General features: G+C 37.6%; 1 protein-coding gene across 1 annotated transcript in view; it reads right to left on the bottom strand.

Moving 5' to 3' along the window:
* Positions 1-572: 572 nt before the first annotated feature.
* The window catches only part of LOC126762567 (myocardin-related transcription factor B), a 374,476-nt gene continuing 349,340 nt past the window's right edge, over positions 573-25,708 (bottom strand). The window contains exons 2-3 of the mRNA XM_050479415.1: positions 10,348-10,413; positions 573-6,768 (exon numbers count right to left, since the gene is read on the bottom strand). Of these exons, the coding sequence (XP_050335372.1) occupies positions 1,814-6,768; positions 10,348-10,396 (5,004 nt within the window). The 5' untranslated portion in view covers positions 10,397-10,413 and the 3' untranslated portion in view covers positions 573-1,813. The remainder of the gene's footprint in view (positions 6,769-10,347; positions 10,414-25,708) is intronic.

The raw sequence follows: 25,708 nt of genomic DNA, 5'->3' as shown, positions 1-25,708 counted from the left end.
CTTTATGCAAATTTTTTAATTTAATATAAATTTTTTAATAATTTTTTAATTTGATATTATTGTTTAAAATTGTTGTATGTGCATGTATTTTACATGTATGTATGTGTGTAAGTTAGCAATATATTTTTTTTGCTTTGCTATGGATTTTGTGTTTTTGTCATTTCTCATTTTTTCGTTTTGCCTATGCAAAAAATTTAATTTTATGAAAATTTAAATTAAATATTTATTTTATTCAACTTTTAACTATTTACAATTTTTTTTCAATAATTTTTTATATTAGACTTAAATAAAAAGAATGTTTTTGTTGTTGTTGTCATGCGCTGTATACATACATATAACGGCAGCTAGCGCAGGACATGCATGTGCTGGCGGCGGAGGGGGGGTGGTAATAAATTGCAGGAGCCCCCCAAAGAAATTTAAAATTTAAAATAAAAATAATAAATTAAAAAAAAACAAAAATTAAATTAAAAAAAAAAAATTAAATTAAAAAAAATTAAATTAAAAAAAAAATAAATTAAAATTTTTAAAATTTTTTTTTATTTAATTTTTACAATTTTTAGTGAAATGTTGTTGTTGCAGTTTTCTTTATATTTTTCTAAATTATTTATTTATCTGTTTTTTTCTTCTCTAATTTTTGTTGCTGTTGTTTTGCAATAACTTGTATTTTTTCTCAAAATACATTGTTATTGTTGTTTTTGCACCTGCTATTTTTTTAAATTAAAATGTTGTTGTTGTATTTAATTAAAAATGTTGTGGTTGTATTTCATTAGCATATGTTGTTGTAAGAAAATAATGCTACTGTCCTGCAGCCATTTTAGTTTCTATCGCTCCCAAAGCCACTCTCTGCCCAAACTGTGCTCTCTTCACACCGACAAGCGCCCCAAAAACACACTAGACTATTTATTTTTGTTTAAAAAAAATTCTTTACACTTTTTAAATTTATTTTACTTTTGGAATGGTCTTAATTACTTTCACTTCACAATGCATGTCTTCGTCGTACTTTAAAATAATGTTCATTTGACTTTTGCTACACTACGCTCTACCACCACTTGCGCGCGCGCTCTCTCTCTCTCTCTCTTTTCCTCCTGTTTGCATTCTTTCTCCTACTTCCTCGCTTGCTGCTCGGCTTTAAAATAACAATTTACATACTTGCGCACACATTATCCACTTGGCTTTCACATGGAAATTCGCGCGCTCACATTTTAAGCGCCATTTCATTTTCGTTTTTATTTTTATTTTTGTTTTTATTTTTTGTTAAATCGATTTTAAATGCATTTTCTCAAAGTAGGGGTCTCCATTTGATAGTTATCATAGTAAAATTGTAGAAAAAAGAGGAATAAGTTTGAATGTACATATGTATATATGGTTGATTGAGAGCGCAGTGATAATGTGTGTGGCAGCATGTGTTGTTGTTATAATAAAACCGACAGTAAAACACCGTTATATGACGCTGGAACTCCACCTACACTCAAACGGCAACGTTTGCGCATAATAATTGTCTAATAATGGCATAAACGCACACCCCACTGCCCACGTGCCCTACGGCCGCACCGCAACCATGCACATCCTGCCGCTCAGAGCGAAAGCTAGCCACAATGCCATTAGCATTAATTCAATTTCCTGTACACAAACGCGTTGGTCAGCGCGCACACTTCCGTAACCGAAAGCGGACTTTGAATATTGGCAACAACAAAAACTGCAACAACAATAGCAGCGTGGCAGATAAACATGTTGTTTAATTGCGCTCGACCTTCGGCGGCCATGTTCCACACAATTTGCAGCCATGCAGCTTAATTGGCACTGCCCTCGCCGTTTATACAGCGAAATCACCCTCACCCCAGGACATCTTATAATCATCTATATTGAACAAATCTAAGATGTCACCAGGTGCGCCAAAGCTGTCACTGCCCGCCGTGGTCATTGCGCTCTCACCCATGCCGCCCAAGCCCATCATGGTGCTACCATCACTGAGGCCACAAATGGACATTTGCTCACCCATACCCATGGAATTGGAGTTGTTCGCCTGCATGCCGCATGTCGAGGAACTGGCAGCGGCGGATGTTGGTGCGCTACCGCCCAGACCGACGCCACTCACCATGCCACCGCCGATGCCCCCCAGCCCCATGGAGGACTCGCCATTCACCAGGCAACCGCCGTTCAGCATGCCACCGCCACTGCCACTGTCACCGCTGCCAAATGGATGTGGCGGTGTGTTGATGTTGGAGTCCGGCGAGAATGCGGCGAAGCTAAAGGAGCCTAGCGGATTGTCGAAATCATCGCACACATCCATGGGGGTGGCGTTGAAGTGATTATCGCTGTGGCTGTGATTGTGACTGTGCGTGCGCGTATCGCTGTCATGCAGATTGAGACCGGAGTCGCCGCTGTTGCTTACCTCACTGCCGTTGCAATTGTTGTTGTTGTGTGGACTGCCTGCGTTGCCACTTAAAATGCTGTGATTGTGTGAGAGATTATTATTATTATTATTGTTGGCAATGGCTTCTTGCTCGCTGACTTGCGCGAGCTGCGCCACAAAGCTATCGGCATCGAAATCCACGTCGGCGACGCTCAACACGTCACGTGCGCAATTGTTGTGTTGCAATTGCTGATATTGCTGCTGTTGTTGCTGTGATTGTTGATGACTCTGCTGTTGCTGTTGTTGTTGTTGCAGTTGCTGTTGTATAAGCTCATTGATCGATGGCTGCAAGCTGGGATTCATGTCACGCCGCAGCCCATTTAGCGTGTGTGTGGCAACATTGGCTGCAGCCGTTGCCGCCACCGCCGCGTCGACGCCATTGGCGCTCTTGCCGTCACCGCTGGAATGATGTAAGTGCTGTTGGTGGGCTGGATTAAGACCACCGCCGCCACCGTGCGCTGTGAAATTGCTTGCATCATCACCGATATCCATCTCCAACTGTTGCGACATCAACTCGAACAGCTCGAATTCATCAAAGTGATTAAGCTTGGCATTCGGACTGGCGACATTGTGCGGCATAACCACCTTCTCGGGTGAATTGCTCGCCTTGCTCAGCATATCGTGGTGCGTAGGCGATTGATGTTGTTGCTGTAAGTGTAGGCCAGGCGTAGACGCTTGCGGCGGCGGTGTGGAATGGTGTTGCTCCAGAAATATGTCCAAAGTCTTAGCCACGCTTTCGGCGTCGATATGTGCATCCGGCTGTAAGGGCGAGGCCATGTCGATATTGTCAATGAAGCCGCTGTGTAGGGGAGAATTGATGGCGTTGGACGGCATATCATTGCCGCTGCCGCTCAGCAACTGAAACACGCTGTCTATATCACGCTGTGCCTGCTGTTGTTGCTGCTGTTGGCCACTAGGTGTTGTGTCCATCGGTTGCGTGACCATAGTGCTCTCCGGCATTGGGCTGCTGCGTGGCTCCTGTTTGGGCACGAGTGCGCCCGACGCGGCCAGCACGTCCGCGGCGGTTTGCAAGTTTGCGTTGGGGCTGAATATCAAATTGCCGCTCATGTCTGTCATAAGCGCATTGCTGCCGCCCGGCGTGAGCGGTGTCACGGGTGTGATGGGCTCTAGCACGCTTTCGGGCAGGTCACCCTGCTTGACGAGTATATCCAGCACATTGGTGACCTTCTCGGATTTCACCGGATTCTTGCGTTTGCTAGTCGTCTGCGTGGTCACCGAGTGCGTGGGCGCATGTGGTGTATTACGTCCCGTGTTGGGCTCCTCTTTGATCTTAATCTGGGCTAGGTTAGCTTTGGCGGCCAATTGCTTAGTTGCCTCCTCGTATTGTGGCGGCGGCGGCGGTGGCGGCGGTAGGTTGTGTGGCTTAATATCCAACTGTATGATTTGTTGTGTGGGCTGGAAGAGACGATTTTGATATTGCTGCTGCTGCTGCTGTTGTTGTAGCTGTAATTGTTGCAACTGTTGTTGTGTAATCACCGGCTTCGCTTCGATCAGCTGATGATGTGGCTCATGTCCAGCTGGCGTAGCGATCGGAAATAGTATGCTCGGCAATGAGCTCGTGCGCTGATGTCCATTCAGCAGTTTCTTCGTAGCTGGACTAGCGTTGGCCAGCGAAATATTGCCAATCGTGTGCGCTGTCATATGCTGATCGTTTAGACCAACCAGAAATATTGTCTGATTGCCTTCGTTCCACACGAGTCCCAGATTGTTGTGCGTCTTCGCCGTCAAGGGTATTTGATTAGCGAGTATTGTTGTTGTCCCGGCGATGTTATTTGTATTGGCAGCATTTGTATTGCACTTATTCATAGCGTTGTTGTTGGAATTCTTTTGACGCGCCGCATTCGGCAGCTTCTTCATGTCGTCGAGTTTCGCCGGGGTGGCCGCCGCCGTCGTCACGGTTGGAATGAGTAAAGTTTGTGTCTTTTGCGTGGTGGTGAGCAGACGCAGTTGCGCCTGCGCCTGTGCCTGCGCCAACGCTTGCGCCTGCACTTGTTGTACGTGTTGTTGTTGCGCCTGCGCTTGTGCTGCGGCCGCTGCGGCAGCTGCTGCCTGCTTTTGTTTTTGTATTTTCGCCTCCAATTGCTGCTTCACGACCATTTTCTGACTCATCGCTTGCGGTGTCACCGCTGTAGTGTTGCTGTTGGCGGCGGCTTTGTGCGCGGCCGCATTTGAGGCATTTGCCTTGCCGGCATGCGATTTGACCGTGACTACTTTAGTGGCTGGCAACGTTATGTTCTCTTTTATTTGCGGCAGCATGGCGAGTGGTGCGCAATGTGGTGCGGTTGTGGTGGTGATCAGCGTTATTTGCTGCGTGGGAAGCGCGTTCACCACCTGCGCGGTCACCGTCTGTTGTTGAGGGTGTTGCAGATGCTTCTGCTGTTGGCTGTTTTGTTGTTGCTTCTGTCGCATCTGCTGCAACTCTTGCTGAGAACGTTGTAGTTGACGTTGCAGCTCATCGATTTGGCGCTTTTGTTCGCGCACCAAGTCGTCGTTCGTTAGAATGATGGTAGCGGCTTGCGGTTTCGGCTGTAGTATGGTTTGCATCGGTACCGGACGCGGCGAATCTACTTGCTGCACTATGTCCATTTGCTCATGCTCGAGATTACGGCGCTCCGGTGACATGGCTGCTGGATGCGGTGAGTTGACAATCATGGGCACGGGCAGCTCGGCGCTTATCGCCGTGTTGGTGGCGTCCATGGCTTCAGCGCCTGCAGTGGAAATCATCTCGGACGAGGCTGTAGAAGCCGGTGTGTTCACAATGGTCGAGCACTCGGTGACGTCAAGCGGTAAATATGGTTTGAGACGCTCTATCAGTTGCGGCTTAGGACCCGATACCGGTAGATTGCGACGCTTCAGGTGCATTTTCAAATCGGATACCTTCATCTTCTCCAGCCGTGAGATATCTGTTACGGAGCAGGTAGACTCAGCGTAACTCGTGGCCGGACTCGGTGGTATGGAAGAAGTGACCGAAAGTGCCGGCGATGGTAGCGGCGGTGGACGTGGCGTGGAAATTATGGAAAATGTCGAGTTAGCCGGCGATGCTGTGCTGCTTGCGCCTTCACTTACCGCCGTAACGTTGGACAAGGGTGTCGCTGGTGCTGGTGAGGGCAGCGCTGTTGACAGTTTTGTGGCTGTTGCTGCGGTTGTGGCCGCTGTTGTATTCGACTTAGCCACTGTTGTGACCAAACCACCATTTGCTGAAGCATTGTTGCTACTGCTTGCTGCTGCAGCACTGGCTGCTGGCACGATAGACTGATTCTTGTTAAGTGTCTCAAGAAATTTGAGCAAGCAATTCTGCTGTTCCAACATCAGTTGGTAGGAAGTCTCCTCGGGTTGACTGCTTTCGCTGCTTAGTTTCTGCGAAGCATTCGGCGGACCCTTATACTCGTGAAATTTAATTGTGCGCGCCTTGCAGGCCGGCTTTGACTTTGATTTCTTGCGGTTCTTCTCCTTGCCTGGCGCGTCTGATTTTGCCAGCGACAACTGACAACTCAACGGCGGTAGTGATGTGAGTGTTTGTGGTGGCGAAGCAATGGAGGATAGTGGACTCAGTGTCGATGTGGTCGACGTTAGCGAAGCAGGTGAGGAGACCATCGACAAGAAGCTACCACCAGGGCTAGCTGACGGTCCGGCCACCGACTGGCAAAGTTCCTCAAAGAGATTCGCTGTTTCTTGTTTCACCTGTACGCTACTGGCGATAGACACCGCTGGCGGTGGTGGTGGTGGCGGCGGTGGCACCGCATTTACTTTCAACGCTGGTGCGCTACTCTGTAAGATCGGCGCAGATGTCACGACCACCTGGCCACCGCTTGTAGGTATGGTGAGCGCTACAGTCACTATGCCTGCCGAGGCAGCAGCCACTTGCAGTGCATCGCTAGCGCCGTCGCATGCAGCTTGCTCATCAGCGCGTGGTGGCGTCTGACGCGTATCGCTTTCTGAGCTCTGTGAGTCATCCTCGTATGTCACGTAACTGTGCGGATGCTGTGGTCGCGTTAGTAGTCCCTCACTTGTTGCCTTGAATGATACTAGACCCTCTTTGACAATTTTCTCAATGGGTTTTTCTGTGTGTAAAATATTTTTCTTGATGAGCTCGAGCGGTCCGGGCCGGTGCTGTATCTGTGAGTTCAGCTGGTCGGCTAGGCGTGCTTTCTTTAGCATGCGCTGTTTCTCCGCCAAGCTCGGATCGATATGACACTCATCCTCTTCCAATATGTGACGCCGCTCCAGGTCTTCGCGATTCGGACGCTGCTGTATTTTGGCCTTCAGCAAATCGCTGGTCTTGGCACGCTCCAGCTGTTTGCATTGCTCGTGTATGGCGGGTGAGGTTTTCAAGGCTGCAAACAAGAAAAGCAACATAAGTAACATGTATTACTAAGAGGTATAACATTCTACGAAAAGCAAATACGCTTAAATCTTAGCTGCACTCTTCTTAGAAAAAAAAAGCTTTACATTTAAAAAGCGAAGTAAAGCTCGGTGCGCCATCTGTCTACTCAGTCTCATAAATATGTACTGCTGTCCGCCTAAAAATATGCACTGTCAAACACAAATGCCTGAAGCATTAATCCTCCTCCAATCGTGCAAATAAAAATGTATTCGTATTTAAATGAGGACGTAATGTAGGCGTGAAAAGATGGCGGCGGCAATTTAAATTCAAATTGAAAACGAATTTTATTTATGTATCCACCCATTACGTTTATCAGTACCGCAAGAGCGAATAGCTTCACGGCGTTTTACCTTTATTTATATAACCGTCTACGATGTCTGCCGTCGAAAAGTGTCTGCCAAATCTCAAAACCTGAATAATATTTAAGAAGGAGCGGTGGCAAATATTGATGAGCAGATGAGAAAAGTGAACTGCCATTACAGAGGGGAACCGCTAAGCACTACTTTGAAAGCCAATTTAAAATTTAACGCTGGCTAAATAAATATTTGGGGATGGGCTTATTTTAGAGGACATTATTGGTAAAGTCATTTCATATCAGTAAACGTTGGAATACGAGTATATGAGAAGAAGGAGAAGAAAATATCGCTTACAGAAAATACTCAAATTCTGGTATGCAAAATAAATCAACCGTCGCACGAAACTTTATCGATATTTAGATGAAACCGGTAATAACGCTCTACTTCCAACCAAGAATTCTATTTATGTTCAATATCGATTGATTATTTCTGACACTTTAGGGTGGATTTCAACCGTTTTTTATGGCCCGTTAATAATTCTACGTCTATTTTTGAAAAGCACATACACTCAAGCCTTCTTGAAATCTATAAAATCATTGAGAGTAAAACTCACTCAGTCCTTCCTGAAATCTAATAAGATCACTGAGAGTAAAACTCTTAAGCATTCCTCTCAAAAAAATATCTATGAAACCACTTAAACTACATTAAACCAGAAAGTGCAATACTAACGATTACGAAAGAAATCTTTCTGAGAAGACAAGTAGCTGAGTTTGTCCATACCTCTGAAGAACAAAAGGAATGAAAGACCTCATTTAAAAGCTTACCAAATGACACCTAACAAATGTTATTACCTTAAAAAAGAAATGCGGCCGACATCAGACAGCGTGCAAAAAATTAAATAATATATTTACACATTATGTGATGATGTCGAGCAATGTAAAGCATTTTAAAAGTACTCAACCAAACTAGGCGCCAAAGCGTGCATTTTGGGACATTTATTTTTATCCGCTATATTTTCATAAACTAATAGTTGGCCATTGGGGGGTTGTATTTATTTAGCTAAATGGCTTGGAAAACAAATGTCAACTTGCAGACTGACAGCGAAATATGAATTTATATTCGCTTTCATGCTATAATGATTTTTTAATATAATATTTTGGTAATTACTCGTAAGTTTTGTTTCAACGACACATTGGCTAGAAGTATTTCGCTGGACTTGACTAGGATTACATTAGAAGATTCTAAAGCATATACCTAATATTGTATTTGACACCAATATAAACATTTTGTTAATAGTCAGGTTAATAATTTATTAATAATCTATGATTACTCGAATACTTAATCACATTTGTGGTTTGCCAACATTCTTCTTTGGCGCTTAAGAGCATCTCTACTCAAACATAATTTCAAGTTTATTTATAATAATTTTCAATTTTAGTGATCAGTTCGCTGCTTTGTTCAGTAGTGTGAAAAATTTGGAGCTACTACCAGAACTGTACTAATATATTTAAAGATAACTTCGATTGGAACACTAAAAACTAACAACTTTGAGACGGAATGAAACTAACAGCGGGAAACCGATGAGCAGATTGAAGACATGGCATCAAAATAACCACTCCTTAGACGTAGAATAATTCTTAAACGGAAAATGTATTTTGTTAAGTTGGCAGGACTGTCCTTAATTACTATGCCAAACACATATGTGGAAGCGCAATTTATCAAATAGTTTGAAAAGGCCTACGGTGATCCAAAAACACAAGCCTACGAGTGGTACAAAGCCTCCAAAGACGGTCAAGAAATCGTTTAAGACATGCCTCGTTTTGAACGACCTTCGACCTCTTCAACTGATGAAAATACTAAAACAGTGAAAGATATGGTGCTTGAAAATCTTCGAGCAAATGATAGAGAGATGGAAAGAGAGCTATGAAATGCATTCTTGCTCGACTAATTTTGATATAGCTAAATTTTTTTCGAAAACAGTACAGTAAACAAGTCACTTTGTACAAGCTTGAACCGGCGAATTCTGATGCCACACTTATGGAGAGAATTATAACTACCGTTGAGACAGGAGTTTGACATGAACCAGTCATCGAAATGGAGGGGAAAAAACGAGCTGAAACCAAAAAAAACCACGCCAAAGCCGGCCAAAAATCAAGGTAATGCTTACTGTTTTCTTCGATATTCGTGGTTTAGTGCATCATGAATTTTTTCCGGGACAAATGATCAATAAGGAGTTCTATTTGGCCATATTGAGGCGTTTGCGTAAGAACATTCAACGAAAGCCGACGGAATTTTGGAATAACAATTCATGGACTTTACTTGATGATAATACACAATCGCAACGAGCCACGGTTGTGACCGAATTCAAAGCCAAAAACGCAATGAATGCCATCGATCAGCCACCATATTCGCCAGAATTTGTTCGGTGTTATTTTTGTTTTTGGTCCCTAAACTGGAATTATCGCTCCTTGGAACCCGTTGTACGCCGATCGAAGAGATAAAACAAAATTCGGTGAAGAAGCTGAAGGCTATCTCAGAAAGCTTCGAGGACTGGAAAAATCATTGTCATAAGTGCATCACATCTGGTGGGGATTACTTTGAAGGCGACAAAATAAATATTGATGAATAATTAAATATTTTGAGTTTTATTTGATAATTTCAGGTTCATTTTTTGTCACAATGTATAACAGATAATACTTTCAACTCCATGTCACACACTTCTCATTTGAAACAAATTTATTTCCTCGATAGTATATGGGTCAGTAAAACAAAATATAGATGTAGTTTATAACACTAAGTTCCAAATTACATTTGAAAGAAGTTTCTTTCCTCGATAGTATAGTGGTCAGTATCATAAATAATATAACAGTTCCACTTGTATAATATAAAACTTCCAAGACAATTTTGCACTTTTTTCATTTGTAACAAATTTCTTTCCTCGATAGTACAGCGACCAGTATCAGCACCAAGCCTTTAATCGAGCCGCAGATGTCTACTAACACCAAATGAGGGACTCACATAATGGAGGCAAACAATAGAACGCTACAGATGAAGCGTTCCTACATATGAGTACATAACCAATTGATATATATTATATATAAAATAATACCACAAACCACTACCACCATAAGAACTTTTTACAATGCCAAACAAAACACTACATTTGTCACTACAAACGAAATGAAAAGACAAAAAAATAAGCTAAAACACTGTACGGTACTGTAGATACTTACGTGGTATGATTCCCTGTTCGACGAGCTGTGAATGTGGTCGTCTCACCATTAATTTCACTTTAAGCGCTGCATCGACCAACCAAATCGTAACCACATATCACAGGATTTGCGTTGTAAGCCAAGTCACAAGTGACCGGTCAGCGAGCATGAACATTTGCACATTTTCATGCCATTTGTTGCATTTGATCATTTGATGTAAGCGAAAGCGACGAAAAGCAGCACATTAATATAAAAGAAGGAAGAAAGAAAAAATAGTAATGTATGAGTTAACCATAAGCTGTTACACAAGAGACTTGTGAAATAAATAGTTGTTGCTTCTAAATACATAGTGTTTGTAGACAACGGAGATACAATGTGCGTGTACCTGGGCCAGTTGCGCCCAGCACATTTAAGAACCACTGTCAACCGAAACTGCGGTCGTGGTGAAACGACAGTTTCGGTTGCTCAAATTGCAGTAAATACAATAATAATAATAATACAAATTTTTGTGATGCATGAACGGAGCTAAGTGGAAGCTTACAAATATAGAGGACTATCGGCTGGATTGTGCACAAATTAAATTACAAAACTGAAAACATTAAATTCAGAATTTTGACATCCGTTCAAGCGACTTCCTGACACAATACAATAACATTAACAATAAAAGAATGCCACCGCCCTTTCAATTACTCTTTACACACACATACTTCTGCTAACAGTTGGAGCGTAAGTAAGTGGAGAACGCCAGCTGTGCCGGGTGACAAAAACCAAGAGTCAAATAAACAAAAACAAAAAAAAAATTAAAAGAAAACAAAGAACAAAAACACACAAAGTGATTTAAACAAAACAAAAGCAATAGCACAAAGAACAACGGTAATAAATAAAAACATAGGTTTATGTGTGGGTGCATACAAACAGAAGCCAAAATAATATGTGTGTATGAATAGTAAATTACAACCCTGCAAGGATATGGCGGTAAATGAAATCGAAATAACAAACAACAAGGAACCTTCGAAAACAGTTTATTTGAGAATATGATTAAGTGGAGGAAATATATTTTAATAGGACCTCACTATATCCAGTGAAAAACCAGTAATTTATGAAAGCAGAAAAAACTCTTAAAAATGAGGTTTTAAAAATTTCGACAAAGCATTTTGAACCTATCACCAAACTATGGAGGTGTGTAATTACGATTTTAGACAGTTGCCACGGATGATTGAAAGTATGACAATCAAGATACTTGTAGATTTGCGAAATCTGCTTACACTTCGTCTTTTTCATGACAAATCTGACAACTGCCGATTCTCTGGAACTCGAGATGATTCTTCTTTACAGCAAATAAATTCACTAGTCCAAAACAGAATGTTTTAAGAAGTGATTCAAAAGAATAATTACGATCAAGATTCATCTTAAAATACTCCTAAAGTCTAGCGCTAGTTTAGTTTAGCTATCTTGAGAAAGTCCCAAGCAAATATGAAGATATCTCACAACTTAAAGGTAGGTAAAACTAAAAAATAATCGCGCATACTGCACGCAAGAAATATGGAAAATTTAGATTATATCCAGCAAGTTAAGAATAGAGCTTAATTTCTCGCTAGTAGCAACTAAAAACACGAAATTTTTTCTAAGAACTGACACTTTTTGTCATGATATTTACAACATATAGACCATTGAGTAACGAATTACAGCGTTATTTGAAAAATAGAGAGCCGTGTCAGATAATAAAATAATATGTATTCTAATGATGGATTACTGAAATTCTAGACTCTCACGACAAACTAGACCGCTCTGCGATTGCTTCTAGTTTGATGGGGCCAGAACCATGCATTGCGGAGGGTACCACACTATAAAGGAGTTACTTCGCACGTAGGAGCGATTGGGAAGAGAACGGCACTGGCAGCAAGCAACAGGAATGCGCCACGCCAAGTTACTATTTGGAGGTTATAACCTAGCAAGGTTTAGAGATATGATCAACCTCCCCCCGAGGCAAATTCCGTCTCCTAGTCGCGCTCTTTACTGGGCGCTGCAGGCTCAAGAAAGTGGAATGAAGCCGGAAACTTCAGAACACCTGATTCTAGATATCTCAGCAATTTGTGGCAGAAGGCTAAAGGTACTTGGATCCAACTACGCGGACAAGGATCGTATCACCTCCATCGCGCCCAGCAAGCTCCTGGAAATGTTCAGAGTGCTGGAACTTTGTGATCATATTTGTATGTGATATAGGAGAGGGCAGAATAGAGCAGGGTGCAAAGACTCAATTATTTTCTAACTATATATTTTCTAGACTCTCATAATGGCGAAATACAGTTTGGTTAGCGCTTTCTGATGAGATCTCAAACTAAAGTTTTGATTCTTCGCCAAAGGTGAAGGATTTTGCAGAAGTATTACATAGAAAGTGAAACTTGTTAGAGAACCTAGTATTTACTCTGAGATAGCGTTACAACTTAGGCGATGGTACACCTATACGGACCCTTCTGGTGTAGATCAAACAATATTGCAGCGATTAGAATATGTTTTGTCTGCTGAGTATCAAAACTCAGAGAGTGGACTTTGTACTTTATATATGAAGCAATATCGGCAAAGAATAGTATTATCACATTTGAGGAAAAATAAAAATAGCCGGACTTTTCTAAGAATTTCTTTCTTAGGAAGATTTAAAAGAATCAGGGAAAGCAGACCTTTTCATTGCATAAATTTTACTCTAAACGAAGCAGTGTCTTAGAGGGATGCAATTGAAATTGAAGCCAAAGCAAAAACTCAAAAAAAGGTTCGAGGTTAACAGCATAAGGTCTTAGCTGAGACAAAAATAATTTGCCACAACTAGGAAACCGCGATGACAGGATAACCAAACACTAAATAATGCGCAGCAAAACATAATTAATGGTGGAAGAAATATTAACACGGGCAACGCGTTGTACGCAGACGAAAACAAACAGAGAACTGCCGCCAACGACTAGCAGTGAATAATCAAAAAAATTTAAGACAAAAATATGCGTGAGCAAAAAAATTTCTAATAGAAATGAGTGCGAGTGAAAATAGGAGAGCAGTAATTAAACACAAAATTGAGGAATTAAAACGCAGTAAAATAAACGCGAACACATTTAAAGATACATTTAAAGGCACATAAAAAGCCAGCAGGTGGCATTGACGAAAATAAAAGCAAATAGAAAAAAGTTTAGACCGATTTGAAGGCGCTGTTGATTTGCGCCACAGTCAGTGTCAAGTTTTAATTTATTTATTTAGACTGCGTGGCAGTAAACGTGGTAGCAAAGGACATGCTTGCAGCCGCCGCAGTTAGTTACATGAGCCAGAGGACAAGTCGTGGCCTTAATAAACAGCCTAAATGAATTTGAAAAGGCGAGCAACAGCCTAGATAGAAGTTCATATTTTTAAGACGTGCTAAAACAGACAAATGTAAATAAAACACGCCGAGGCCGTCAACGTCATGGCAAGGCGCAAGAGCGTGAAATGAAATTAACACATATTTTTCAAGCAGCTTGATGAGTTTATGAAATTGAAATTAATGCGGGGATTTTTTTTTCGCAGTAGACCTTTGCTGCTCCAAATTAAGCTTTACACAGACTGTTGGCGATATTAAGTTGTTTAGGCTAGTGCAAATGTGTTAAATAATGAAAAAAATTGACAGTTGGAGCTAGTATGCAATTTTGTTCATCATACGCCATGGCGTACTTAAGCATATAGCACACTTAATTAATAGTTTAATGGCAGTTCGTAAATGTGTATGCCTTTAAGTCACTGAAATTCGATAGCACATAAGAATTGAAACGCAACTTTAACATCAGAAATGGTAGAAAGCTTTTAAAAGGCCCGCAGATTTCTTCATTTCACCCAACTAATACATGTGCGCCTGCAATTCTCAACCATAATAAAAACAACGTTTAACGAGTACTTATAGAGTTATAATGCATACAATAAGTGGAGAATATCAAAGAAACTATTATTTTGAGCAGTAAGAAGAACTTTTTTTACATTTGAATTAAAACACAATTCGAGTAATTTGTTAACTTCTATACTGGTACCTACGTCATTCTATAAAATCCTGATTTTTTCTTTTTTTTTGCTTCTATTAACTATTCCAGCAACTTATAAAATATAACGGTCGATGTGTGCGGTTTTGAGGCACATGTGGCACTTACATTTTTTTGTGCTCCTTAACAATAAAAGTCTTTTTGACAACTGAAATGAACAAAGAAGTCAGAAGTATTCACTTTCTCGAAGTAAAAACAGAAAATCAAGTACTTAAGTGGAAAACTTAACCACTGGAGGGTTCTGGCGTCAAATGAAGCAGTGTGTCAGTGCAATAGTAAAGAAACCAACAAAAAAGCATTAAACAGAATGAGAAAAATAGCAAAAAACACACAAAGCAACTAAGGGCAAGTAAAAATAAAAAAATATCGTTTGAAATATTGATATATTTTAGGTATTAATGCGTTAATGTTGTGTTGCTACCATTATTGAGAAGTTGGCGTGTGAGAGAAAGAGAGTTATTATTTCTTGGTATACTTAAAATTCACTGTTCAGAGGAGAATTATGGAACTATATTGTTTTTATGACAGCCTTTATACGATTTCCACTAAATTTTAGATGGTTGAAAGTTAAAATATGTTTCATATTTTAGTGAAAATTTTCTAAAGTTTTAGGTTTCTTCTTCGTTACTTTAACTTTGAAAAGTTCTCGATTTACCTCAGATCAAAGCTATTGTCCGGCGAGTCCAATTGATATATTTAGCTATTCTCCAAAATTTTTATTACCAAAAACAAAAACAACAACAGAAAAATTTTTAAAAATTAGAAAAAAAATTTAAAAAAATTTAAAAAAATAAAAAAAAAATAAAAAAAAAAAAAAAAAAAAAAAAAAAAAAAAAATAAAAAAAAAATATAAAAAAAATAAAAAAAATAAAAAATAAAAAAATGATGGAAAAAAATGATGGAATAAAAAAAAAAAATTTTAATTTAAAAAAATAAAAATAAAAAAAAATAAAACAAAAATAAAAAAAAGAATTAAATTATGGTTTCAAATTGATGCTCTTCTACGTTTACGTCCCATTAATTACTGTCAAATCTTCAACTCCACATTTAAAGAGCAACACAAGACTATCCCGCATTCTCCTTCCATTACGGTCTGTCTTAGGCACACATTTTTTAAACTGCTCTCCCACTTTACATCGCACGTACCATATACTATCTGAGCCAAAAAGTCTTATTTCGGATTCATTAGAAAATATAGTATTTCTGCAATCATTTAAGGTTCAAGATAAATGTATTTCAGCACATCGAAGTCTCTTCTTGACGCATTTTAAGAGCGAAATATATTTTTTTTTGCGATTTTGTATAAACTGAGTAATGATTTCGATTGTATCCGTTGGGACGCATTCGCTTTTTACATCTTTCTTCTGCCTGTAAGATGTTTTAAGCTGATTTTGCATGCTTAGGCTGTTTTGGGATAAGATACTTCTGCTGGTTTGTTTTCTTCTTTCTTCTACTACCTGAGTTTCACTTAAAAGTACCTGGTTCTTTTTAGGTTATATGCAGATAAAGTTATATATCAGATGTTATGCATCAAATGTACTGTAAAGATATAGTACACCATCTCGTATGAGTAACATAGAGCATTAATGCAAGTGATTTACCCAATCTGTGTTACTCATACGACATGGTGTACCATATTGCATGAATACAGTACATTCGATGCAAAACTTTAACTGCGTATAACTTTTAAAGTAATGTTTTTAAGAAAAAAATCATTTGCAACTTTCTTGTAGAGCGGATAATTTTGCATTAGAATAACACTTATTGAAAGTTATGGATTTGTTAACTTTGGAGATAAAGAATTTATTGCAAGAGATTAAAAAAGTCCATATAAAATTTTTGGTAAAAGTAAAATGAATAAGGCACGTTTCAAATTGAAAATAAAAAGCTTGATTATGCTGAATTCTTATTTTTGGGACAAAGACTGAAACTTCAAGAGGCGTTTGAAAAGCAATGAAGTTGGTAAATAATGAAAATATATGTACATATATATACATGCGTACGAAATAGTATTGCCTTTCTCCACTAAAATGCGCATCATTAAATTGACAGTAAAATTTAATAAAAATCAGCGCATCTGAACTTCAACGCCTGCCTCCATTGCAAAGACACAACATATTCGCAAAGGCGTACGTGTCGTATGAGCAACTTGATCAAGATTAAACTCCAGCAACCGCCATTGAAGGCAAGTAAGCTAATTTACACAGCCAAATCGATTAGAATAATCCGCTCATTATGTATAAAAACGCTACAAAATAAACGCACAGCGCAAATCACAACAAATATTTGCTCATAAACCGAATTTTTACGCCCTTTTCATGTGCAAAATGCGAAATTGCTGCCAAATTATGTTTACCAACAACAAGAAAAAATATATATATTAACTGAATATCGGGTTTTGTGAAAATTAATAACGACGGCAACTTCAAATGTTGCCGCGCACATCAACAACAAACAACAACAACGTAAAAATAAACCAAATCCAAAAGATTTTCGAAAATTTCCATATTTTTTTCAAAAGCCGCCAAAAAGCCTACAAGCGCCCATGAATGGATTTTAATTAAAGAGTCATATACACACACACACACGCGCAGTCGATTACACATACAGCTTGCGCCGTCACCAGCAGCGCGTAGCTCACAACATTTTGATGTGTGCCTGTCAAAAATGACGAAGATGACAACCAGCTGGTGAGGTGCGCTGGGCCAGCCACCGCTCAGCCGTTCGCTTGCATATGACGCGCTGGCACTTAATTACTCAGCGCTAAGCGAAAGCGGAAGCTGTTTCGGAGCGCAAAGGTTGCTAATACATTGTTGCACAAAAACAACAGCAACAACGTAAATAAGAAATAACGAAATGGAAAAATTGGGAACACAAAATCATTACGTCGCATTTAGGCCAACAGCTAGACAAAGTGGATGAAGCACAACAACTATAACAACAACAACAAATGTATGTTTGTTTATTTAAAGTAGGGCACAAGTGGCTCGCTAAGTGCAAAAGTTGTGCGAAAACGCAAATCAATTTTGTTTGGATTTGCCATAATAACACATTTGTTTACCGTTAAGGCACTTTTCACTTGGTTTTTTTTTTTAGTTTGTGGTCAGTTTAGGCGGTTATATCCACTTGCGAGAGTAGAAAGGCTTTTTGAAATTTTCTTTTAAAAATTATATAATTAAATAATAGAAAAATTGTGTAAATAACAAAATGTAGTGTGCCTTATTAATCGGTAGTTTATCTGGAAAAAAATTGGATTTCTTTGATCCCGAAGCCGATCTCTAGGAGAGACTGAGAAAAAAGATATTGATTGGATTATCTAACTGCTTAAAATTATCTCGAACTAAAAATCGAAAAAAATGATTATTTACAATTTTTTTTTACAAAATTGTGGCTTCTCGGTTTTTATGAAAAAATTTCCACTTCAGATTGACTGAAAAAATCAAAATATATTATCGTAAATCTTATCTTATCATTAACATTACTCATTACTCTGAAAAAATATCAAAGGAATTCGTTTGAACATTTCACGCCAATTGGCTCAGTCTTTTCGAAGCAATTTCGAGAAAACGTCTTTACATTTTGAGGAGCCGATTACTTCAAGTGTAAAGAAATCTTACAAATACTCACATATCTTCGAAATTATCTACCGGATCGAACCAAAATTTTCAGAGAACATTGCTAAATATATATATACTCAAAATTTACTCAAGAAATGTTTTTTTTGATATTCACAATGCTTTTGCGATTATTTAGGGTTGTCTCCATTAAGAGCTCTCAATCCTTATTGCATTTTAGCGCAGTGATTTCAGGATAAACGTTTTTTGACGATTCTAAGCACAAGATTCCATAAAAAGTCTTGAAAATTAACTCTTTTCTACTAAAAATAAAATAGTTTTCACACGTGACTTCAGATCGTTGAGATAATATTGCAGGAAGCTCTGTTTGAATACCCTTCTGATACACGAAACTTAAGAGAGAAAAAAAGAGAGCAAAGATTTTCAGATATATTATTTTAACAGTCCGAACTGATTAAAATAATTGTCTGTTGGATTTCTTCACAAAGCTTAAGGAAAATAATTTAGATAGTTGCCACCTGTTCGAAAAATACTAATAATAAAAATAACCGATTAACCAATTTTCAATAGAATCTCTGTAGGACGGCTCGTATCGAAAAATTTAATTTAATAAAAAAATTTAGAAACTTGCCACCTGTTTGAAATTATATGCAAAAAATGTGACTAGTCATACACGAGTACAGAAGGCTTACAATCTGTTAAAGCGGTTAGAAAAGTTAACACTTTCGACTTTTTTTTTTGGGCAGGTTGCCACCTATTAAGAAAATGTTGTTTTTTTAATTGGGAACACCTTTGATAAGAGTACCGTAAATTTTGTAGCTATAAATATTTTTGAAGTGTTGCCACCTGTTTGAAAAAGTTTATTAATAAAATCCGATTAATCAATTCAATAAATTTTTGTGGGATGACTTGCATCGAAAAATTTAATTGAACCAAAAAGTTTAGAACCTTGCCACCTCTTTGAAATTATTTTCAAAAAAGATGACTAGTAATAATTATATACGAGTACAGAAGCGCTATAAGCAGAAGCGGGTTATAAATGCTAACACTTCCGACTATTATTAGGAAGGGTTGCCACCTATTAGATAATATTTTTTTTTTAATTGAGAAGACTAATTAATTATTTTGGTATTTGCACCGTAAAATTTTTTCCCTTCTTAAAAATATTATTTTCTTTAGATTTGGAAGTTGTTTTATGAACATTGCCACCTATTAAAAAAATATTTTTTTTAAGTAAGAACATCAATTAATTACTTTGATAAGGGTACCGCAAATTTTATAGCTGTAAATTTATTTAAGGGGTTACCACCTTCTTAAAAATATCGTTTTCCAAAATTAGAAAATTTTTCATGAGAGTTGCCACTTATTTAAAAAAATATGCTCTCATCAAAATTTGGAAGAAAACTTAATTATTTTGACAAACGAGTAAATATGAAAATTTTATAATTAAAAAATGTTTGCAGTGTTGCCACCCCTTAAAAATGTTTCAAAAAATTATTATGACAGAAGCAATATTTCAATATGGTGTAAGGCTTGAAGAAGACACAAGAATTGCAAATATTTTAGGAAATGGTTGCCACATGTTTTAGATACTTAATTTGATTGAATTGTTAAAATATTTTCAATATTAACACTATATTTGAAAGTAAACTCATAAGTATAAAATATAAAATGGAAATGTAAAAACTAATGTTGCATTAATAAATGTAACGGTATTAACAGCTAATGTGCTTCCCAGAAGAAAATTCGGAAACCGAAATTCAGAAAATTTAACATTAACTGTGTATATTGTATATACCTATATCACTTAACATACTATATGTATGTATGTACATACATATCTACATATACACATATTTATGTAGGCATACGAATACGAATACCCAAATCTTGTCCAATTTCCTTTCTATCGATTATTTATATTTGTATTGATTACCCTGGCAGCTTCGGCCATACGAAAATTTATTTACGAGCAAAGGCAAACAAACACACACACACATTGGCATTTGAACGCTGGCGCGAGTAAGGTGGCCAACATTAGCGCCATTTGCCAAAAACGTAATCGATTACGTGATTTACATGGCAGCCAAACAACAATAACAAATAAAAATGCCATAAGATATTACAAAAATGCCAACAACAACAACAAGGTGAGCGCATTTTTGAGTTTATTTATTTCTACATACATATGTATGTACTGAGCGTGTGTGCGTATGTTTTGCAGGCGTCGTAAAATTAACGGCACATAAAACTGTTGTACGAGTGTGCGTGATAAACGGAAATTGATCAATGAAATTTACGTTTAGGGACAATGTGAATTGAAATTTTCGAAAATTATAAACAAAGTAATAAATGAAAAATAAAAATAAAAATAAAATGAATGAAAACTTTAGTGCCAGCAAAAGTAAATTCACGTCTGAAAAATGCATTAACCAGATATTTATATTTAATGTGCATTGCCGTGCGGGGCAGCAATAATCGATGTACAGCTGGTGTACATTAGGGTGGAAGTTTTTTTCTTTTTTTTTCAATTTTTTATTTTATCTTATTTTTACTTTATTTTTTTTATTTTTATTTTGTTTTTTTTTATTTTTTTTTTTAATTTTGTTTTATTTTTAATTTTTATGTTTTCTTAATTTTTTATTTTTTTCTTTTATTTTTTTTTTTATTTTTTTTTTTTTTTTTTTTAAATTTTTTAAAATTTTTTTTTTATTTTTACTATTTATTTTTTGCTTTTATTTTATTTATTTTTTACTTTTATTTTTTTATCTTACTTTTTTTTTAATTTATACATGAAAATATTAAAATAATATTCCCTTTAATATTAAACTGAAATCATAAAGCTTGGGACACTAAAAACGTGAAGAAAGCTTAAATTAAAATAACTATTGAGAAAAGTTGCCACCTGTTAAAAAATTTTACTTTAGTAAAATTATTAAGAACGATTATGTGATACCTGAGTCAAGTGGCAGCACTACATGCTATTTTTTCCCTTATTAAATAACTGAGGATGAAAAAAAAAATTAATAATTTCAAAAATATGAACAAAGTCTTACTATTTTTTGCTCATAGTCATAATCCTCCAGTTTCTAAGATATCGATCTGAAATTTTGCACACCTCCTTTCTTCGCCAGGAAACTTTTAATATGCCGAAACGGCCGATATCGGACTTCTATAACAAACAGCTACCATACAAACTGACCGATCGAAATCAAGTGCTTGCATGGAAAGCTTTCTTATTCGTCGAGAGATATTCACGAAATTTGGTATGGAATATTATCCAAGGCAACGGTACAATAACCTAAGAAATTGTTTAGATCGGACCACTATAGCATATAGTAGCTGTCATACAAACTGATCAATCAAAAGCCAGTCCTTGTATGGATTTTTTTTTATTTTACGACTTATCATCAGGAAATTTGACATGGTAATTGTCTAAGACAATATTGCAATCTACGAAGAACACACCTTCCATACAGACTGACCGGTAAATCAAATTAATTTCTCTTAAATATGGATATCGAGTCAATAAGTTACGCCATAACTGGGTCTATAACAATATTTGAATGTATCCTTGAGAAAAACATGTACACTAGTATTATTTAAACCATTGCCTTACTGTCTCTATAAAATTTCCCCATCTCTCTGGCCAATTGTGGATTTCATACCAAATAAATTGCGCCGGCTTGGTGGCCAAGAATGAATCAAGCCAATTTTTGGGCAAAATTTTTCAACCGCTGTCTTTCAAATAGTTTTTAACTGGTCTTGCATGAAGGAAAATTACTATCTGGTGACTAGTCACAAATTCCGAGCGTTTTTCGGTAATCGGTTTTCGGTTTTCCACGTAAGTTACCACCAAATTTTGAGCATTACCTGATGCCAGAGTTGAAATCTACGTGGACAACCAAGCAGCAATCAGTGCTTTAACCTCGCTGCGCATATCGGCTAGAAGTGTGTTGAAAAGAAGGGCAACAGTAGAGATTGTCGCCAGAAGGAAGCGACTTCACTTCTACATAAAGTTATCGATGCCAAGGAAATAGTGGACGGGATTGCCAAGAATGGTGTACGGCTGACCCCCGCAAACGTGATGAACATTGGGAAACCCATGGAGCAGCTCTTGTGCACTTATCCCACATTGGCAATACTACGCTGTAAGCATAAGGGATTCTCACGGTATGATACACTGGAAGAGATATCGATAGTGAAGCCGCAGAGTATGTTAAAATTCGCAAGCAATCTAAGGTATGACTCTTGGACCTAGCAACTGAACTCCAGCTAGTATCGCAAAGGACCAAAAATGGTCCATGCGTGGCTCATTGCTCTACCAGACTAACCTAACCTCATCTTCGAACTTTTTTGAACTCCCAGCAGGTACTTCGCCTTCGAAGTCAAAATCACTACTTTTAAATTGTACTAACAACTTTTGACACGTTGACTCAGCTAGAGCTTGTTCACCATAACAAAACACCGAAAGCTTCCACCGAAAGACGATGACTTTTGGCTGAGGTTTTATTTCTATTAAAGTACTGTTAAAGAACTAAACACAAAAACACTTTTTCGGGTACAAAGCACGATATATGGTATTTGAGTGAAAAAAATTATTGTTGTTAGTCTTCAAACTAATGACATATACTGAAAAAGACGCCGAGGGGCGATGACTTTCCAATGCATGTTCGTAATATTGGAATATTAATTAAGTTACTCGATCTCTTAGCAAACCACACGAATATAGTTATAGATCGTTAGTGTATTAAACCCAATTTTCCATATTTTCTTGTTGTTGTTTCTTCAGAGAATCAATAACCAAAACTTTTAACCCTACTTTCTTCTTACTTTTCTTTGCAAGAGCATTTATCTTTCTCTCAGACTGGACAACTGCAGTCATTAACTGTAATGTGCGACGAATGTAGTTTTTATGAGCAAAAAACAATAAAACACTAATTGCTACAATTTGACCAATTCTTCGACAAGTCATAACTGCCAGTCGTTTTCAAACGAAACTGATATATAGACACTTATGTACGTGCTTAAGTGCTTATGTGCCGTGTTGAGTGGGAGCATTACAGCAGCAGAATTCTGAGCACACAAGTTCAGGCAAATTAAAAGTTTATTTTAATTTTCGCTAATGCTTTTGCGCTAAACATTCGTTAGCTGCTCGACGATGACCGCAAATGTATATATACATATATATATATATATATGTATACATAATTCCATATAAATTTTTTTATATCCGCAGAATATGCTTTACATGCACGAGTTGAGTATTAAGTTTTAAGACTTATAAATTATAAAAGTCTGCGGCAACGCTGCAGTCGAAATTTCCCATAAAATGGAATTTCAAAAAAAAAGACAAAAATTAAATTAGAAGGAACAATGTTTTTAAATTTTTGGTTATAAATTGTAATTAAACGTACAATGACTGCAGGAAAGCGAAATACGAACGAAGTATTTTTAAACTTTATAATCCCACCTAACGCTCAGTAAGGCTGAGATCCCATGAGGTATTTAAAGCACCTGTTTTAGTAAGCATTATCTTTTTGGTTTTCTAAATAAATTTTCGCCGTTTCTTTCACCCTTAAATAAGCTTAATTGAAACTAAATTGATTTAAGTTAAATTATGACGAGTTAATTTACAGAGTAAGTCAAGATAAGTTAAGGTAAATTATGTTAAGTCTTATTACAATGACAGAAAGAAAGCAAATCAAGTAAGGAAACATGTAGAATTTGGTTGCAACGCAGCTATAATACCTTTCATGGCTGCATTTTAGTAGCATAAAATGTTATAAAAGGAAGTTTTTCTTCATTTTAATCGATCAGATTGAATGGCAGCTCCATATATGCTATAGCTATCCGATCTAAACAATTTCTTTGGATTTTACAGCGATGCTTTTGCTATTAATCTAAGCCTAATGCCATGAAGATATCTTGTCAAACACAAAAGTTTTTCATAGAAGTACCTGAGATTTATAGATCAGTTTGTATGGCAGCTATATGCTTAAGTTGTTCGATCTCAACAATTTGTCGAGAGATTGTAGCGTTACCTCAGAGAATATTCCATGCCAAATTTCGTGAAGATAACTCATCAAGTAAAAGAGTTTTCTATACAAGAGCTTCAGTACGTTCGGTCAATTAGTATGGCAGTTATATTTTATAGGTGCCCAATTTGAACAATTTCCTCAAAGTTTCTAGTGCTGCTTTGAAACACGATCTGTATAAAATTTCATGAAGATATCTCGTCAAACAAAAAAGTTTTCCATACAAGGGCTTGAGTTTTATGGGTCAGTTTGCAAGGAAGTTATATGCTATAGTTGTCCGATCTGAACCTCTTCTTCAAATCTTATAGCGCTCTCTCTGATAATTATCTGTGTCAAATTTAGTGAAGCTACCCGGTCACATGAAAAAGTTTTCCATACATGGACTTGAGTTCGTTCGGTCAGTTTATTTGACAGCTCTTTGCTATAGTGATCTGATATCGACGGTTCCGACCAAAGAGCTCAAAAACTAAGGGACTAGCTCGCGTACATATTTCAAATAAAGTTAGCAGAACATATGGACAGACAGATAGAAAGACGGGTATGGCTAAGCAGACACAGCACATCTTGCCAATCATTTGTATGTACGAGTATACTTTATAGGATATCCGACGTTTTTCCTGGGCATTAAATCCAAGGGTATAAAAATATAAATTTGATCAAAAATTAATATGAAAATTTACCTCAGGTAAGTTAAGTAACGTTAAGCTAAATCCATCTTTAAGATGTGCTGAGAAGAACTAAGTGATAAGCTATGCTATATTGAAGCAAGAACTCGAAAGTATATAAAGCTTGTATGTATGTACAACGTTTGCCTTTGAAATTCAGCACAGCTAAGTGATGAGTTAACAGCAGATGGTGGCTCATCGCCTACTCAATCACTCAGTGGGTCGCGAAACCACCCACCACTGGCGTCAGCACAAATGGCACGACGTGACTTACATATTTATTTTGACCGAAAAATGATAAATAGCTTCTGTATGTATGTGTATGCTTATGTACATAAATAATTTAATCATATGCAACGATTTCAGTTGGCAAATTGCATGCTATGATGGGCGGCTGTGGCAGCAAACCATATTTAACTTAGCGATGAATTGCTGAAAATCCAAGTGCTTCCCCGCCGTGCGATGAGATGAACAACTGAATTACAGTGTTTAGTAGGGCACTAAATTAATATTTTATTAAACATATATATACAATCATTCATATACATATGTATGTATGTATATGTATGACAAAAATCGTTGGTCAAAGCTGTGCGCTGCCGATGCTGATGTCCAATGACACAGATGTTTTTATTTGCAGCCTCTGCGCAGCCTTATTTTGAGTGACTCGCTCTCCACCGGCTGTGCCGGGGATGCTGCAGGGAGCAAACCACACCTACTTACATACATATGCATTTTAATGTCATTTGAAATGCAAACTCATATTTGAAATATGCATGAGCAATGAAATTGAATTCATTAAAATAAAAGCCGAAAATTAAAAATCTTTCAGCTCTGCATAACTAAATTTATGATTCAATTATTTGCTTGTAAACTAAAATATTATTACGTAACACAACTCAGCTCGGATTGGGATTCTAAGCGGACAGTATTGTTTGATGTAATGGAGGATGGAGTCATGTGTAGAAGTTCACGCAAGTGAGGAAAGTTCTCTGAGCGCCATTCACTTGGGAGTGGCCAGAAACGATTCTTTTACATATGGCTCAAGCAGTTCA

Source organism: Bactrocera neohumeralis, chromosome 6 (assembly GCF_024586455.1).
Source record: "Bactrocera neohumeralis isolate Rockhampton chromosome 6, APGP_CSIRO_Bneo_wtdbg2-racon-allhic-juicebox.fasta_v2, whole genome shotgun sequence".
Lineage (NCBI taxonomy): Eukaryota > Metazoa > Arthropoda > Insecta > Diptera > Tephritidae > Bactrocera > Bactrocera neohumeralis.
Note: the sequence above shows the minus strand (reverse complement) of the source record. Positions and strands in the feature narration are given on the sequence as shown.